The sequence below is a fragment of the Naegleria fowleri genome (assembly GCF_008403515.1).
Source record: "Naegleria fowleri strain ATCC 30894 chromosome Unknown tig7, whole genome shotgun sequence".
NCBI classification, from domain to species: Eukaryota; Heterolobosea; class Eutetramitea; order Acrasida; family Naegleriidae; genus Naegleria; species Naegleria fowleri.
In genome coordinates this window covers 942,701-959,086 of record NW_025407939.1, presented here as the reverse complement: position 1 = coordinate 959,086, position 16,386 = coordinate 942,701, and the positions used below count along the sequence as shown (strand labels likewise).

Below are 16,386 nucleotides of genomic sequence, written 5' to 3'. Positions count from 1 at the left end.
GATGAGCCCTCCGATTCAGCCTCCTCCTTCCTTTCCGAAAGCTCAAGTCACTGCTTTTGATCCGAGTGTGGTTCGATTTCCCAAATCTGAACATGAAGTGTTGGGATCTTTGGATCATTATTTGAATACTCTCTCGAGGTCGGGAATTAATTCTCCCATAGCAACGGACAGGTCTTTGGCATCGAGGGAGAGTGCCAATATTGAAGCGGAAAAGAAATTGAAAAAAAATAGAAAACAACCATTGGATTTTAACGCGATTCATGAGGATAAAGCAATTGGAAGACAATTTTTGCAAGAAAAAGCCCTTCGGAAATATGAAGATTATTTGAAAATATGGAATTCGATCGAAGATCGAATTTGTACAAGATTAGACAAGGTGTGTGGTGGAATATTCTGAACCAACATTGACATGTTATTATTTAATTTCTTTATTTCTTCAATAATTTTTTTATTTATTTCGGTTAATTTTATCAATGAAATTCGATATCAATTTTATCTACTAAACCCAATATCAGCCCAAGAAAGATTTAATAATGGAAAGTCATGAAAAATATCGATTAAAGCGAGAGGAAATTGATTTTCTGGAAGCGTCACTTCCTGTCGAAAAGAGACACAATGAATGGAGTTGGGAGCTTTCTCTGAGAAGTAAGTTTTTCTGAGTGTTTTATTTTCCATCCTGAATCATGATGTTAAAAGAGGCTCCTGAGGATGACGGTGTGAGATATGTACAAATTGGTTGGTATCCATATCCATTGTTTTGCCCAATTATTGAACCAAAAGTAAGAAGGTAAGTTGGTTTTGGAGATGATCAACTTGTCAAGAATGACATAAATCTACTGTAGACCCGCCACAGTTCGAAATCCCAATAAGGTTGGGATGATAAGGTAGGTGTCTCTTTTCTTGGAGTTGAATGGATGACGATATTTACATTCTATCACAGTGAAAATACGTCACTAGGTATTCGAACTCTCAGCTCAGACTATGTCAAGTAAGTTTTCGAATTATATATTTCCTTAAAAAAGATCAAATCATACCCAATTAGAAAAAAGTATGGAGAAATTTTGAGCAAAACCTTTAAACATGATCCAGCCCCAGAACTTGAGGAACTAAAAATTCAAGGAAAAGCATTCACAGCGAAATATCAAACCTTTGATGTTGAAGAGGAATTCTCACGAAATATTCATTCCATTCATAATGAGGATATTATTGAGGATGATCATGAAACATTTGAAGACACCTCCAATGTTCCTTCCTTTTCTCTCTCAGAGAATGATATTTTGTTTGATTGTACACCCAATAAGCAATGTAAAAAAGAGGTAATTCTTGAAAATACTGGTTGCTGTGCGTTGCGATTCAAGTGGGTGAATCTGGAACCTGTCACTGATTTGCAACGAATTCGAGCAGCATCAAAATTTTTGCTGACCGATGAAAAGAGTGGAATATTACTTCCTAACACCAAGAAAAGTTTTACATTCTCATTTGAATCGGATATTGAGGGAATTTTTACAGATGGTTTTCGTCTTGAGACTATTCCAAAGGCATTTACTGATTGCGATCGAGTGTTACTGAAAGGTGTTGTTATTGCCAATGATAAGGAGTTTGATCCATCAGAATATGAAGTATTTAAAAGTAGCGAGAGTTCAGCAGTGTGTGACAATGATCATTCTGTGGAAATCTTAAATTCTTCCTCACCAAATGACAAGCTCGATCATCTGTCGGACCACAGAGATGAAATGAGAAAAATCAAAAGTGACTTGTTGCGAGAAAAATTTGTTGAGCGCAATAAGGATCTTATTAGTCAAGAATTTCACCTCTCTGTCATTTCAGAAGACTTACTTCAGGCCTTTTACTGTTTGTACATGAATGCTCAGTCAATTGTGTTGAATCAGAGTTCACAATCCTCAAAGTTGCCCAACACCACATGGGATTATTCAATTTTTGCTCTTCGAACCCTAATTCAGCAAATTCAGGACGAAAGTATGCGTCATGGACTATTGAGTGTCATGCTGCAACTCGTACGAGTTCTGGAAAAGGAACAACTTGAAAGTATTGAAAACGAAACACGTAATTTAGAAAGCAAGATTAGACAATCGATCATGTATGAACAGTTCGTAGAGGCCATTGACGAATTTCTGGACACTGCTACCTTTTTACAGGACTCCATGTTGAATGTATCGAACGATCCAAAAAAGATCAACAAAGAAGACACGTCAGAGGCCAAGAAGAATTATTTGAAAAATTTAACCCATCAAACGTTCACCATTGTTGGAAATACCATTTCAAGGGTTGAAACTTTGTGGAAACAATATTTGGAAAATAATTCAAAACTTTTCACAAACAAGAAAGACGATAATCATTAAAACGCTCCAAAAAAGTTACTTGTGTGTCTTTAAGAACTTTTGAAGAATGCAATCTGCAGCTAAACGTGGTGACATCTCTCCCTTCTCCACAAAATTCTGAATACTTGCAATAAATTTGGAAGTTGACTCATCTCCATGCAACAATCGTGTCACTAATTCCTCATTGACTTGTTTCCACATCCAAGTTTTTCTCTGTTCTTGTCTCTTCTCCTCAATAAGGCCATGTTCATTCATGACTTTCCTGAATGCAAGTGCTTTTTCCCATACGTTTGACACTGGAAATTTAGTCTCTTCCATTGGATTTTCTCTTCGTGACGAGCACAATACCACCTCAGGATAATAGACACCTGGATACTTTGGTCTCATGTAATGGAGTGCACTTCGATATTCTCCTCTTGCCCTTCTTGCTACATAAATTAAGTCGCCATCTGCCTTATTTACAACCACCAAATCAGCTACCTCCACAATTCCTAACGTGTGTGTGTTCGTGTTAAAAATCATAATTATATCATGACATATATATAAAATTGAAACCCATCAATAAATATTTGTCCCATGTATCGGATAGTTCCGCAATTGAAATAAATCCAATTATTGCATATTGATGTTTCGAAAATATGAAATTTGGCATTTGGAAAATAATCTCTTCCATTCAAATGAATTATACGAACCTCTTTTCATGCCTTGTAGTTCATCTCCTCCAGCAGGAGGTACTACCAAAATCACCATATCTGTCAAATCTGCCACCAAAGTCTCTGATTGACCAACTCCAACAGTCTCCACAAGAATATTGTCATAACCAGCATATTCACACAAACTAATAATTTCATACATGTTTGCAGTAACACCTCCCAAAAATCCCAATGAAGGTGACGGCCTTATAAATGCCTCTTCCATTCTCGAAAGTTCTATCATTCTAGTTTTATCACCGAGAATTGAGCCTCCTGTTCTGGTACTGCTTGGATCGACTGCCAACACGGCTAGATTTTCATTTCGATCTTTGATAATGTGTTTTCCAAGTGCCTGTGAATAATAATGGAATGAATAGATTCGAATTAATCTTCTTTGTTAATTTTTGTACATGAAACACTAAACAAACTAGAAAAATTAATCCACAAAATAAGCATTCTATCATTATTATTCCAATATAATATTAGCGTCCATACATACCCTCAATCATGGTTGATTTTCCTGTTTGCATATTTTACAAATATCATGACATTCAAAATTTTACATGACTTTGATGAGACAACAAACTATCCAATCAATATTGAAACAAAACCAACCTGCTCCTGGTGGTCCAGAAAGACCAACTCTAAACGAAGGCTTCACCTCGTTCATGGGTTTCAATTTTGCCAAATATGCCAACAAATGTCTTGCTTGTTTATGATGTTCCAATAATTTTGATTCTACCAAAGTAATGGATTTACTCAGAGCCACTCGACTTCCTTTCAATAAATCTTCTGCTAATTTGGCAGTACGATCCTCCATTCCTTCAAAATTATGTTCATGAATTCTTCCTAAATGTGTTAGCCTCTTCAACTCTTCATCATCTTCTGGATCCATCATGGTGTTCTTATTATTTAGAATGAATGCATTGCGATCGGAATGATAATGTTTGAAATGATTATGAGAATTGAAATTGATGGTGTGGTGGTGGTGATGACGATTGGTTTTCATCAGGGCAGAGGAAATCCTCCGAGTGGATGATGATGAAGCCTTGTAGTGGCAGGACACCATGATGACCGACCAATTCGCTTTTATCATTTTTTTCTTGAGTCAAAGACAACGAAGAGAGGTCAAAGAACGCGCACAAGATCTTCATGCCTTATTCATACATGGAGATGTGAATTGAAATGGTCCATCATCAAATGGTTAGTGATTGTCAACAAATTCGACTTTCCTTTTCGAGATCGGATGCATCCGAGTGCTAGTAATATCAAACCTGGTCCTAAGTGGTTTCTAATTGAAAAGAAACGAAGATTAAAAATAGAGATGAAAAGGAGAAGGATGTGAGATTAAACGTTATAATTTGTGTACGTTTTGAGGACACAGGAATGTCCAACACGCAAGGGGGGAAAGTCTTTACAAATTAAGATGTCACAAGGTGGTAAAACTCGAGCCAAAATTTGCCAGCGAGTGTCAGAATTTGGGCTAATGTCAAACAGCACAATATCACCCTTATTGTCACATCCAATATTTCCTGGTGCAATCAAAACATCGGCAACATGTCCATTCAATTCTTCAATTAAATCAGTATCAACCAGAGGTGAATCATAATGAGCTCTTAAATATTGGTCTTTCTTTGCTCATAAATGGTAAAGTTAACCTTGTCACTATGGGTAACTTCTTCAATCGCTGTCACGAGGTATTGCTTGCTATCTATCAATGCAACAGTAAGAGAATTATGTTCTCCTTCAAATTGCAAATACTCCAACAAGAAATTGCAAACCATTTCGCTGTAACATCCAACTATTTTAGCAATAACTTTCGGAGCTGCATCTGCCAATAAATAGGTTTCTTAATTTTGCTCTATACTCTGAGAAGGTATGGGTTTCGAGTGAATTGTATTGTTTGTAGAGTTGTTGAAGAGGACGAAATAATTCATCGAGATACTCATCCACAATAGTTGAAAGTTGGTCATTCTGTGTTGGAGGTGTGGCCGGAGACGATAAACGATTTGAATGTGATGCATTTCCTGATGACTCATCACTATCACTCGAATTTCTTCTATCCATTGATGATGATGAAATAAAACCATGTTCGGATTGCTTGGCTAATTTTCCAACAATTTTCAACAAGACTTAGTGTTGATTCTCGTTTAGACCAAGATTCGACGGAACTACCAGAACAATTTTACCCTTTTCATCCCTTTCGGCTAGTTTTTGCTTCTCGGACGTAATTGCAGACAAGATGAAATTCAAGCCTTCCGCACTCGATAATAATCTCGCATCAAACGTGCACAAATAAAAATTGGAGTGATGATGAGTCTTGAAGATGGAATTTTGTTGAAGAAACATGTTGGGAGGTTGAACAGGGAGAAGAAGAGAATGGAAAAGTTCCATTCGTTTGTAAGCTGGTTTCACACAACATGCCAAAGCCACCGAGGTTAATAACATGGACATAAAGAAACACATGGAATTTTGCATGGAGGACAACTTCTCTTCCACTTCTTGGATCAATTTGTGTTTGTTTGAGAGCTTCTGAAATAAATATAAATATAACACTCATCAAATTTCCAAATCCAAACAAGGAGGAGGAAGCCGAAGATGCATATTCATCCTCTAAGTGAAGGCTGCCACCAGAGTGGTCAAAGTGGTGGTCCGACAATGAGGAGGCAACACTTCCCTGAATATTACGCTCACGAATGGTGATGTACGTTTTTGCATTTTTTCGAATTCTTCGGCAGCAATATCGAAGAAAGAGCTCTTTTTCATACAATGTTTGAAATTAACACCCACAAATCAATATAACTCAATCATATTAATAGGTGATCGATCCTTCATATTCATGTTCTTATTTCTCTCATCAACGGAACAATATTTTGCAAATATATAGGGAGAGCTGCGTTTCAAAACCACCTTGCCGTTAAAGGATTCCTCAAAATAATAGAACAACCCGTAATTTCCTTTTGAGGCAAAACGGAGGTGTCGTAATCGAGAACCGCAAAATAAAGGCGCAAATGAACAGCTTATAAAATTCTCTCTAACCTTATCATGTATAGCAATAACAAAAAATGTTGCCTCAAAATCCTTCTGGAAGCTCATCCATCAACACCAGTAATGCTGGAAGCCCTCAGACTTTCAGTAATGACGTAAAGGCTGCGTTAGATAAGACCAACACAGACTTCCCTATCCAAATTGAGGGCCTTCTTCCCTTCCAAGGAACTTCTTCATCAACCACAAACAAGAAAGAACTCTCATCAGGAGATGTGGATGAACTCAGTGAGGCTACTGAGTTTGATGAAATTGAATCCGCCCTAACCAAAAAAAACAATGTCAAGTCTTACCATCATTCAAAAGGCTCTTTTGGAACTTAACAATTTTGCCAAAAAGTCAGACGAACATCAACAGGAAATGTTGAACGTGTTGCAGGAGCAGCAACGAAAGTCGGACGAGCATCAGAAGGTGATGCTGAACGTGTTGCAGGAGCATCAGAAGGTGTTGTTGAACGTGTTGCAGGAGCAGCAACGAAAGTCGGATGAGCATCAGAAGGTGATGTTAAACGTGTTGCGCGAGTTGTTAGAGGAAATCAAAAATAATAAACATTAATTCCGTTTTTTGTTCATCATTTCGCACAATTTCATTGATCGATCTTTTATTCATTTGTCATTACCACAATGTACTCGCGTGCAATAGAATAATCTTCAGTCTTTCATGTGGATTAAGGTTCACCCATTTCAAGTTGATTCAAATTCCATCTCCAATGATCGTGCCAACAACAGAAAATGTCATTCTCCACCAACAACACAACAACCTCTTCAGGCTTGACTTCTCACGTCTACTTTTGGGGAGCGATCGGAGTCAAAGATCGTATTCAATCCAACACACCCCACTTGATAGCCACTAGCAGTGAGAAGAAGGCTTTCTCTTCTTCGGGTGTAACCACACTTCCATCACCTCTCTTCCATACAAGAGTCATCCAAGTGAGTGCTGATGGAAGCTTTTTGCTATTGATGGACGATCGGGGACAGGTCTATGCCTTGGGAAAGGGTCAGGATTTTCGTTCCGTAATTACGGAGATGAGAAGGATCGATTGAGTACACCTGTAAAGATTTCTTGCATTTCAATTTCTGGTAATTAGCACGTGAATCCATCTAAGCCAACGATACGGTACCGAAATTAAACAGTTGAATTTCCATGAAGTGTTATTGTTTTGGAAAATCAACTCAGAAAGATCTTCTTCCAAAAAATGTTTGAATATTTTAATAGAAAAGAAAAACAACACAATATTCATGAACGTTTCGAAAGAGTAAACAATAAAATTCGTTTGTTAATTAAAGGAAGGACTAATGGGTTTGTGGGATTTTCTGCATATTTTGTAAATTGACTTTATTCAGCAACGAGAAAACCAAAGAAACGCAAGGAAGCAGGAAGGATGAAGGCAGAAGTAACGACTACATGATGTGAAGCGCAAGAAGTCACAGTTAGGTAGCAGAGACGAAGACTCCATGATATGAGGTCACATTTAAACAATTGCTTGATAAATCCATGAAAATTATAATAACTTGATAAATCCATGAATATCATGAAAACATGATGAATTAAATAAATGAAAATTAAATAACAAAATTAAATAGTTAGTTCAATAAAATCCTTGCCGAAAAGATTCGAATCAAGGTGGACCTGCACTGTCACAATGTTCTTTCTTACCACAAGAACATTCCGATCAGCGAAAAAGGTACTTGAATAAGCTTAAGAAAGCAAGTGGGAGTGCGAATGGGTGGGAAGTCACTAAGCAACGCAAAGAGAGACTATTAAAGAAAAATTTAAAGAACACAGATCATGATGTGAAAGATACCATTTGATTTTCTGCTATATTACAGCAGTGGACAACACATGTATCAATATTTAGCTTTAACGTTTAGATCTCTACGTAACCTCGTCTAAATGAATTTCCATGAAAGCTTTACGAGTTAGACAAAAAGTGTTTAAATCTTTATCTTTTGATATGATAAGATTGAAATGAAACCTCAGCTTAGGATACTTTAACTCAAAAATCTGTACCACCAATGTTGTGGGCATTTTATACCACTTCCACCCATTTGCTTTCTTAAGCCAACATGCGATTCACCCAAATACTAAATATGGTAAGGTTAATATCATTGTAACATCTTTTGATATTACAATGCCTTAGCCAACCAAACATTCGCCATTCAATCGACAAAGAATGTTTTTTTGTCAGTATTCCCGACTGGTCGCTCTCTGCCTCATCGAGTCTCGAATCCAATCACGTCCTCCTGCCCCTCTCTCTCTCTGAAGTGCGGAAAGGAATTGGAAGGAGCATCTTGTGAGCGATTTCTAGGCCATGAGAAACCAAGAAAAAACACACAAAAAAAATGAAAGAACAAGGAGTTGTAAGTAATATTTTTGTTTAGGGGTTTTGATAATTGACCGAACCGCGGCGTGATCACGATGACCTATTGGTTGGTGTGTGCTCTTGTACTCTTGTTCATCATCTCGTTCTCACTTGATAATGAATTTTGGGTTTCATCCAACTTTGGTTTGGAAAATTTTTCGGTTAACGACCTCGCTCTTTGTCTGGTTGTTTCCATCATCATCCACACATTGTGTGATGATAACGAATATCTATCGACATCCATCTATTGGTTCCTATTGGGTATTATGAATGATCTCATGGCGTATTCCTGTTGAATTTATATATGTAACTCGAATTTCTCTCAACTTTCTGATCTGTTCGGTTTTCTTCATCATCACTCCAATCTCATCACCCGATGATTCCATCACCCTCCTCCCTAACTCGGTTTGTGCTCTTGCTACGACAAAATACTAGGCTTACATCCTCTGGCTCGGCTGCTGTATTGGTTTCTGTGGCTTGCATCGTTTCTACTTGGATTCGTTCCTCTTGGGTATCATTTGGTTCATAACTTGTGGTCTCCTCTTTTGGGGTCAATTGATTGATCTCATTCTCATTCCTGGAATGGTTGATGATTGCAATAGAAAGTTGGCAGGTCCAACAGTTACAACAGCAGTGACCAACGTCACTTATCAAACTCAACCTGTGGTTCAACAACCATACGTTCCACCACAACAACAAGTCTATGTCCCACCACCACAACAAGGATATATTCCACCACAACAAGGATACGTTCCACCACAACAAGGTTATGTTCAACAAACGACCTACACTACAGCTACCTATTAAATAAATTTGTTGTTGTGATTGCTTTCAACGAGGAGTTGTTGGAGTTTCCTGCTCGGCAAAAGATTCTGTTGTTATCACCTTCTCAACCTAATGTCAATCAACAAACTATCGAGAGAGCGTCACAGAGCTCTCAGTTGTCATGCCACCACTCAAAAAAAAATGATGCTTGTAAGAAGAAGAGGAGAGGATGAATTACAACTCTCCGCAACCGTTGACAAGGTTGAAAATTTACCCTTTGATCCAAAGTATGTGTTGGTTGTTGACTCTAGTTTTGTTCATAATATACATGAATACAAAACGTAACACTTGTGGAACATGAACGATCATTGTCATGGCTGAAAAATTCATAAACGAACGATCGACACTGAATGACAACAACAACCTGAATGACAACAACAACAACAATAACAACAACGTTTTTCGGATCCTCCCATGATGGAATTCGGAAACATTCCGAATTTAATAATTTCAAAATAATTTTCAATCATGAACAAATCATGACATTTCATCAATCTCCAAACCATATCTAGTTCCATCTATGTTGTTTTTACTTTCGATCAAGTTCCGAAAAAAGTCGGATCTACCGATAAAAACCTCGAAGGAAAAAAACAGTTACGAATGGTCCGAAAACAATAATGTCATTTTCAAGGATGTTCCAGAATTTAGTAATGAAAGATTGAAAATTGAAGTGAAAGATAAACAAAGTGACAAGATTATGTAAGTTGTGTGATGACAATGAAAATGAAATTTTTAATGAAAGTGACAATGAAATTTTATCCACTACTATTATGATTTTTAAAATATATCAAACCATTGCACACGAATTGAAATGGATGATGAAATGTTCACAATTTGGAAATTTTCAATAATTTCATGGAATCCTTTATCGATCCTTTATGTGATAAAACACTTGTCACACACCTTTTACATTTTTTCACACACATTCCATGTCACTTTGTGATGTGCGACAACCTTTTACTTCTTATTATGTGTGACAATTTTTCACTACTCAATTCGAAACTCATTGAAAAACAGAGGAATGACCACCACATCACTCGATACTCTTCCCAAAAATCTCGAAATTTCCAGAAAACTCAAACTCTACGATACCAAAAACGCCGTCTGTAACGTTCGTTTGAAAGCCATTGGTTTCGGTGTAGACAAACGTTTATTTGAAGTTCACAAAAATGTCATGCCTTTTCTTCGATCCATTCACACACCTTCGGATGCCATGAGAAATGTCGTTGTATTACCAACCACTATGGAAAATTTTTTTGGATTGGAACCTGCAATTGAAGCTCTGAAACGTGTGCATGAAAGATTTCCCAGTGCTTCTTCTCATCCCTTGTATCCAGTTTTATTGATTTTTCCTGGAAAGTATTTGGTGAGAGAAACGATAAAAATTCCAGCTTCTTTGAATGGATTGGTGATCTTTGGTGTGACGGATACAAAGGAGAGAGTACATTTGACTTCAAATAAGAAGAATGATCCTATTTTTGATATTGCCATTGATGTGAATATGATTCATATGCACGGCTTGACGTTTGATGCCGATGGTTTGTGTGCAAAGGTTTCTTCGCCAACGACGAAATTAGAGGCTTATTCGTGTGACTTGTCAAAGATTTGGCCTTCGAATAGCAGTGCAGAAGTTGTAAATTATGAGTTCTTTGGAGAGGAAGATTTAGAAGATGACGAAGGTTTTTATTAAGGTGTGGATTCCTGTGAGGATACAATGTGTCTTGTTGTTAACTCGACATTTATGAACACTCATTACAAAAAACCTAATTGCATGGTTGCTCAACAAAAATTTATTCTTGTCGTTGTTCGATCAATCACACAAATACTTCACCTATACCATGTCATCATCATCTTGTTGCTGTTTTGGAAGGGCTTCATAAGAATCTGTCGAGAAGAATCCCTTGGCAGCAGTATGATCATCATCAATGTCAACAACAACCGCTGCAGAATGTGTCGATATCAAATCATCTCTCGACGAAACAGAGCTCAGTAATTTGTCCACTTCATGACTACTATTGCTGGTACTTGTGGTTTTTGGAGGAAGTGAATCTCCACCCATTACTGTCGCTGATGATATATTATGAGAGGATGGATTCTTTGTGGAAGAGGGCAAATGAGGAGGATGGTGAGACTCATTGGACGCAATATTATTATGGGAACTGGTTGGCTTGGTAATTCTGAAAATGTGCGGAGATGCTGGTGGTAATTGTTTCGAATTTGTGAGATATGGATTCATCCATGCGAATTCGGCAGGTAATATAAATGCATTATCCTGAGATATGGCTTGAGAAATAATTTCAATAAAGTCTTTCTTTGCAATTTTGACAATTGAGGTGTCCCTTGCGACACGAGCATCAAAATCAGGAATGAATTTTTCTTTGGTCAATGCACGCTCTCCCATTAAACTCCAAGGTCCCATCTCAGAGACAAATTTGTCCTCTCCAAATATGACCTCAATTTTACCACTCAAAATCAATGTAAAGTGGTCACATTCCTTTCCCTTTTCGGTGATGTAAATTTCATGATCGGGTGTCTTTTTAAGGTCTACAACGGCACATTTACCCAGCAATTTATGTAGACAGTCTTCTGGGAGTATTCTAAAGATGGGAGAACTCTTCCACAAGTAGGAGCTGACTGCAAGAACTTGTTTTGGAGTGAGTCTGTGAATTCTTTCAAGTTTGAGGAGAATGCTGTTTTGGGGACGATTAATTTTGGAGAGAGAGGTATTGTCAACATAAATATCAGTCTCATCCACAATTTCATCCTTAATAATTTCTTCAATAATATCTTCAAGTGTCACAATGCCAACAATGGCATAGTAGGGATCTCCTCCACTCTCAGGTTCCATTGGCTCGTGAACAATGGCCATGTGTGTTTTACCAGATTTGAAAATCTTCAACATTTCATCGCAATACGTGTCTGGAAAGACCTTTAGCACTTCTCTACCATAGAAGGTGAGAATGGTCGAGATTGGTAAAGACTCTTCTGGATTGATCAATATCAAATCCTTCACATAGAGCATACCAATAATATTATTCTTATTTCCCTTGTAGACTGGAATACGTGAGTGACCCGCTTGCCAAATACTGGTCATGCTATCTACATCGAGTTTTCCATCCACATCCAACATGTAGACATTTTCAACTTTTGTCATGATTTGACTCACAGAGATTCGAGCAAAATCCAAGGCACCTCCCAAAATTTTTGCTTCGTGTTCGGTGAGATGATATTTAGGGTCGTGAGCTTTGAGGTGAATATTGACGAGTTCCTTCAATTCTGTTCTCTTGAAAAAGGTTCCGTGATCTGCTCCAAGAATCCAATCCAACAATTTGCCGACTGGCCATGCAACCACAAACGCACCAGCAATCAAAATCCACACAAACCAATACATTGTACCTCCAATGGCTATTCCATATCTTGTAATGACCGCTTGAGGAATAATTTCACCAAACAACAAGACAGCTGTAATACCCAAAATAATGGCAACATACTCGGGAACAATTTTGTCCAAAAACAAGGGTAAACATTCGACACATACGGCATTCCACAATAACAAGGTCACCAATAACAAGTGATGATTCTTTAAAATTGGTGCCAAACGTGCTGCATATTTCTTTTCTCGTTCTGTACCTGTTTTTTTGAGAATGTCCAATTGTATGGTATCAATGGAGAGGAGACCTAAATTGAAGCCAGACATGAGGCCAGCACCACAAATAAATATCAAACTGGCAATCGAATAGACAATGTATTGCCACAATTCTAAATGTTCTTCTCCCTCTCCGGTTGTGGGAGTTGCTGTATGATTTGTATGATTCTTCACATAATCGATACACATTTCTGGAATTTCACTACTGCTGCCATCCGTCCCATCGTTCATAATTTCTTTGAGGTTGAAAAGGTTTGTTGTTCTGAGGGTAAGAAAAAGGCGAGCACCGCTCACAAACATGAAACCGTTCTCAGGGCATGTTGAGAAGTGAGTGTTGCTATTAGGTTCCAATCGTTTCCAAAACATTCTTTCAACAGTGTTCGAACAAGCACTCAACAAAACAATCATCATGGCCACAAGAAAAAAAGTTTTTATCAACAGGTTCATTGTGGAGCCATTGTGGTGGCGATAATGATTGATTCTTTTCTTGGTTTGTTGATGGTGCTCAAGAGTAGTGGTTGTACTAATTGGTCCGTTTCGGTTATTACTAATAGCAGTACCTACTTGTACGGACTCCTTCTTCTTTGGAAAAGTTTCTTCCTTTTTCTTTTCATTTCTTGTTGTTGTTCTCATCGGCATGGATTCATTACTACCATCATCATCATCTTCATTGAATGATTCCATTTCTTCTTCCGACAAAGAAACTAGTACTACAGCATTACATTGCTGTCCCGCTTTTTCATTACTTGTTGGAACAACAACACCCATGAAGCTGGCAGCATGAGTGGTCAGGGTTTTGTTCATATATGATGAGAGTGGGCACTTGCGAAGAGTTGCTCTTGCAAATAATTTTTTTTGAATATAATAATAAAAAATATCCAACTTTTGAACAAATTTCGGTTTTCAAAAGGGCGTTTCAGGGTTGTACCACCATCTAATGAGCTCTATTCGTCTGAATCTCCAAAGATTTTTATTTGGAGAACACGCATGTGTGATGAGTGCGATCGATTAATGTAATGAAGGATGATTAATTTGTCATTCAAGTTGTTAACAACGTTGTGATTGTTTGTTCTTGGGTATTATCCAAATGATGAACCAACCCCCTACTACTTCTTTTTCTTGTTAGATTTGGTCTTGCTGGTTTTTGGAATGCTATTAAAGTATTGTCGTGCATACTGAAGAATATCATTTTGGTATCTCTTGAATTCCTTTTTTTAAATTTAAAGGAGCCAAATAATCACAAACGAGATTACATTCATTTTCACAAATCCTGATTCATCGGTTGCATAACCTACCTTAGGTCCAATATCTAATTCTTCTCGAAGCGATTCTTTTGAGAATTCCTTCTCACGGAGATGCATTTTCTGAACTGCAATTTGTACGAGAGCTTTTTGTTTTTCTCCAAATGTTCCCCAATGAACCTCTGTGGAGGTCACAATAATCATTACAACCATTTCAACCATTACAACCATTTGTACAAGTATGTTCATATGGGTTGGTTTGACATGCAGTGTTTCAGCAAAGTATGTGGATTCCAGTGGTTATTCGAAAAGTAAAATGCATTAGGAAATGCATTAAGGTTCAACAAGGTGAATGGAAGTATTCATATCCATTCAATTTAAACAAAAAATTGTAATGGAAACAACATGAGCAATCGTGTGATTCAACAAAGCGTATTTCAAACCCACAGTACTGACTTACCTTCAATATCTTTGGGTTTAATTTTGTACAATTTTCGATTACTCACTCCAATCCAATCACTTCCAAGATCGTATTGTCCCAATAGTCTGTTAGGTTTGCATAAAATGTATAGAACAGCTCCTTCCGTAGCAAAGTGATTGTACTCGTATCGAATTTCGAGATTGTTTTTCTTTCTGTATTCGTCATTAATAGCAAAGTCACGTTTCTGACGTTCCTTACAAATGTGACACATATCCGCAAAGTTTGTAAACTCGAACAATTGTTGTCGTGAGTCATTCGGGTCAATGATGGGTTCAATGGAACCACCACTTTTGAATTGCATGAAAAGTGGCTTCAATGCAATATCAAAATCATATTTCACCAGATGAGGTTCCTTAGTGCCACACAATTCACACGAAATGGATTGAATTTCAGGCCTCCTACAGAACTCACGGAGTACTTCGGGAGGATGTTTGGGGTTAATGGTTCTCTCGGAGGAATTACTGCCAAACAGTGCTTCTTTGGTGAGCGCAAAAAAGTCTCCAAATTGTGTGTCTGATAAGGTGGCACTTCCTTTGGTTTTTGCTGATATGAATAATTGACCCGAATTGTCAGAGTATTTGAAGAAGAGAATGTTTGTACCGTTCCATCTAGTGAAAATGTGTGACAAGATAGTATTGCATTGAATGGTTGTCAAAAGCATGAAATCGAGGTCGTGCATGATCGATAATGTGCACATACACATGTCACACATTTGCATCCGCATGAACATGATTCAACAAAAACATGAATCATTCGCCTGATGACTTTAAACACAGATCATGTTCATCACTTACTTGTTGGTCAATGCAAAAGCAACCACATTATCATCGGTTTGAAAATTCGATTTGTATTTACAAGAACCTGGAACCTTTTTCTTTTTGGGTACAGTTTCTTCTGCTCCTTCAAATTCTTCCAAATCATCACTATTCTTCTTATCTACATAGGGATACAACAACTTGGGAACACCATATATCTTTTGTGGTTCGTTCAATTTCACGTTATTAATGTGAGTGATGAAAAGACTCCCTCCGAAGGGTCCATCTTTTCTGCAAATAAATCCCTTCAAAGTATTTTGAGGATTGAAGGGATCTTCATATTCGAAAGGTTTTGCTTGCTTTGCAGAGACATGAAAAAAGTCGGCAGCTTGAGATTTATCATTCGACATTTTTTTGGGCTTGATTGCTGTTGGTGATCCAACTTGGAAAGAATTCAATTTTGGAGTTGAGAGAATGCATGGTTCGTTTCGTTCCATTCGTTTGAGAATGTTGTTTCTCTCATGTGATTCTTCCCCACAAATCATCTAAATCACACGTGTGACACCAATGAAGAATGTTCTTTCAATTAGATCTGTTCAATGGTATCTCAAAGGTGATGATCTTTTATTATGTGTTCATGCATGACTTGGATATTCTTCCGTGATGATAACACGGCCAGTTCATCTCGCGAGAGACCTGCGGTAGGTCATTGAAATCTCAAACGTCCGAAGAATGGACCAAAATCTACAGTTGTGTGCTTCTTTCACTCTAAAAAAAAGACTTCAGTTCTTCCCGCCTCTCTCGCTCATGAAACGAAAATTCAGAGAGAGGGTATAATTTGAACTCATCATCACACAACCATTGTTGTATCCTTTGTTTTTTTAATGATAATACTGTATTCCGTTCCAGCAACGAACTGGTTCAGAGAGTTTTTGTATCTCTAAGTTTTTGATATTCCGAAAACCTACCTAATTCATCTCCAAAACCGCACACTCACCCT

At 37.6% G+C, this 16,386-nt stretch overlaps 8 protein-coding genes across 8 annotated transcripts; 5 read left to right on the top strand and 3 right to left on the bottom strand.

Moving 5' to 3' along the window:
* Window position 1: 1 nt before the first annotated feature.
* On the top strand, window positions 2–2,360 carry FDP41_011158 (uncharacterized protein; the record flags this gene model as incomplete). Its single annotated transcript, XM_044701536.1, has 6 exons — window positions 2–376; window positions 516–645; window positions 697–787; window positions 843–884; window positions 941–988; window positions 1,043–2,360. 6 exons carry the CDS (start codon window positions 2–4, stop codon window positions 2,358–2,360), a joined length of 2,004 nt encoding a protein of 667 aa, XP_044567893.1.
* A 15-nt stretch (window positions 2,361–2,375) lies between these two features.
* On the bottom strand, window positions 2,376–4,127 carry FDP41_011157 (uncharacterized protein; the record flags this gene model as incomplete). Its single annotated transcript, XM_044701535.1, has 4 exons — window positions 2,376–2,830; window positions 3,032–3,340; window positions 3,531–3,551; window positions 3,647–4,127. The coding sequence occupies 4 exons, from the start codon at window positions 4,125–4,127 to the stop codon at window positions 2,376–2,378; spliced, it is 1,266 nt and encodes a 421-aa protein (XP_044567892.1).
* A 1,969-nt stretch (window positions 4,128–6,096) lies between these two features.
* Window positions 6,097–6,399, top strand: FDP41_011156 (uncharacterized protein; the record flags this gene model as incomplete). Its single annotated transcript, XM_044701534.1, has 1 exon — window positions 6,097–6,399. One exon carries the CDS (start codon window positions 6,097–6,099, stop codon window positions 6,397–6,399), a length of 303 nt encoding a protein of 100 aa, XP_044567891.1.
* A 408-nt stretch (window positions 6,400–6,807) lies between these two features.
* Window positions 6,808–7,119, top strand: FDP41_011155 (uncharacterized protein; the record flags this gene model as incomplete). Its single annotated transcript, XM_044701533.1, has 1 exon — window positions 6,808–7,119. One exon carries the CDS (start codon window positions 6,808–6,810, stop codon window positions 7,117–7,119), a length of 312 nt encoding a protein of 103 aa, XP_044567890.1.
* Window positions 7,120–8,418: 1,299 nt separating this feature from the next.
* Window positions 8,419–9,245, top strand: FDP41_011154 (uncharacterized protein; the record flags this gene model as incomplete). Its single annotated transcript, XM_044701532.1, has 2 exons — window positions 8,419–8,436; window positions 8,874–9,245. 2 exons carry the CDS (start codon window positions 8,419–8,421, stop codon window positions 9,243–9,245), a joined length of 390 nt encoding a protein of 129 aa, XP_044567889.1.
* Window positions 9,246–9,432: 187 nt separating this feature from the next.
* On the top strand, window positions 9,433–10,953 carry FDP41_011153 (uncharacterized protein; the record flags this gene model as incomplete). The annotated part of the gene is made up of 3 exons (XM_044701531.1): window positions 9,433–9,490; window positions 9,776–9,962; window positions 10,281–10,953. 3 exons carry the CDS (start codon window positions 9,433–9,435, stop codon window positions 10,951–10,953), a joined length of 918 nt encoding a protein of 305 aa, XP_044567888.1.
* Window positions 10,954–11,094: 141 nt separating this feature from the next.
* FDP41_011152 (uncharacterized protein) lies at window positions 11,095–13,713 on the bottom strand (the record flags this gene model as incomplete). The annotated part of the gene is made up of 1 exon (XM_044701530.1): window positions 11,095–13,713. One exon carries the CDS (start codon window positions 13,711–13,713, stop codon window positions 11,095–11,097), a length of 2,619 nt encoding a protein of 872 aa, XP_044567887.1.
* Window positions 13,714–14,015: 302 nt separating this feature from the next.
* On the bottom strand, window positions 14,016–15,796 carry FDP41_011151 (uncharacterized protein; the record flags this gene model as incomplete). Its single annotated transcript, XM_044701529.1, has 4 exons — window positions 14,016–14,117; window positions 14,205–14,332; window positions 14,611–15,239; window positions 15,426–15,796. 4 exons carry the CDS (start codon window positions 15,794–15,796, stop codon window positions 14,016–14,018), a joined length of 1,230 nt encoding a protein of 409 aa, XP_044567886.1.
* Window positions 15,797–16,386: the final 590 nt, after the last annotated feature.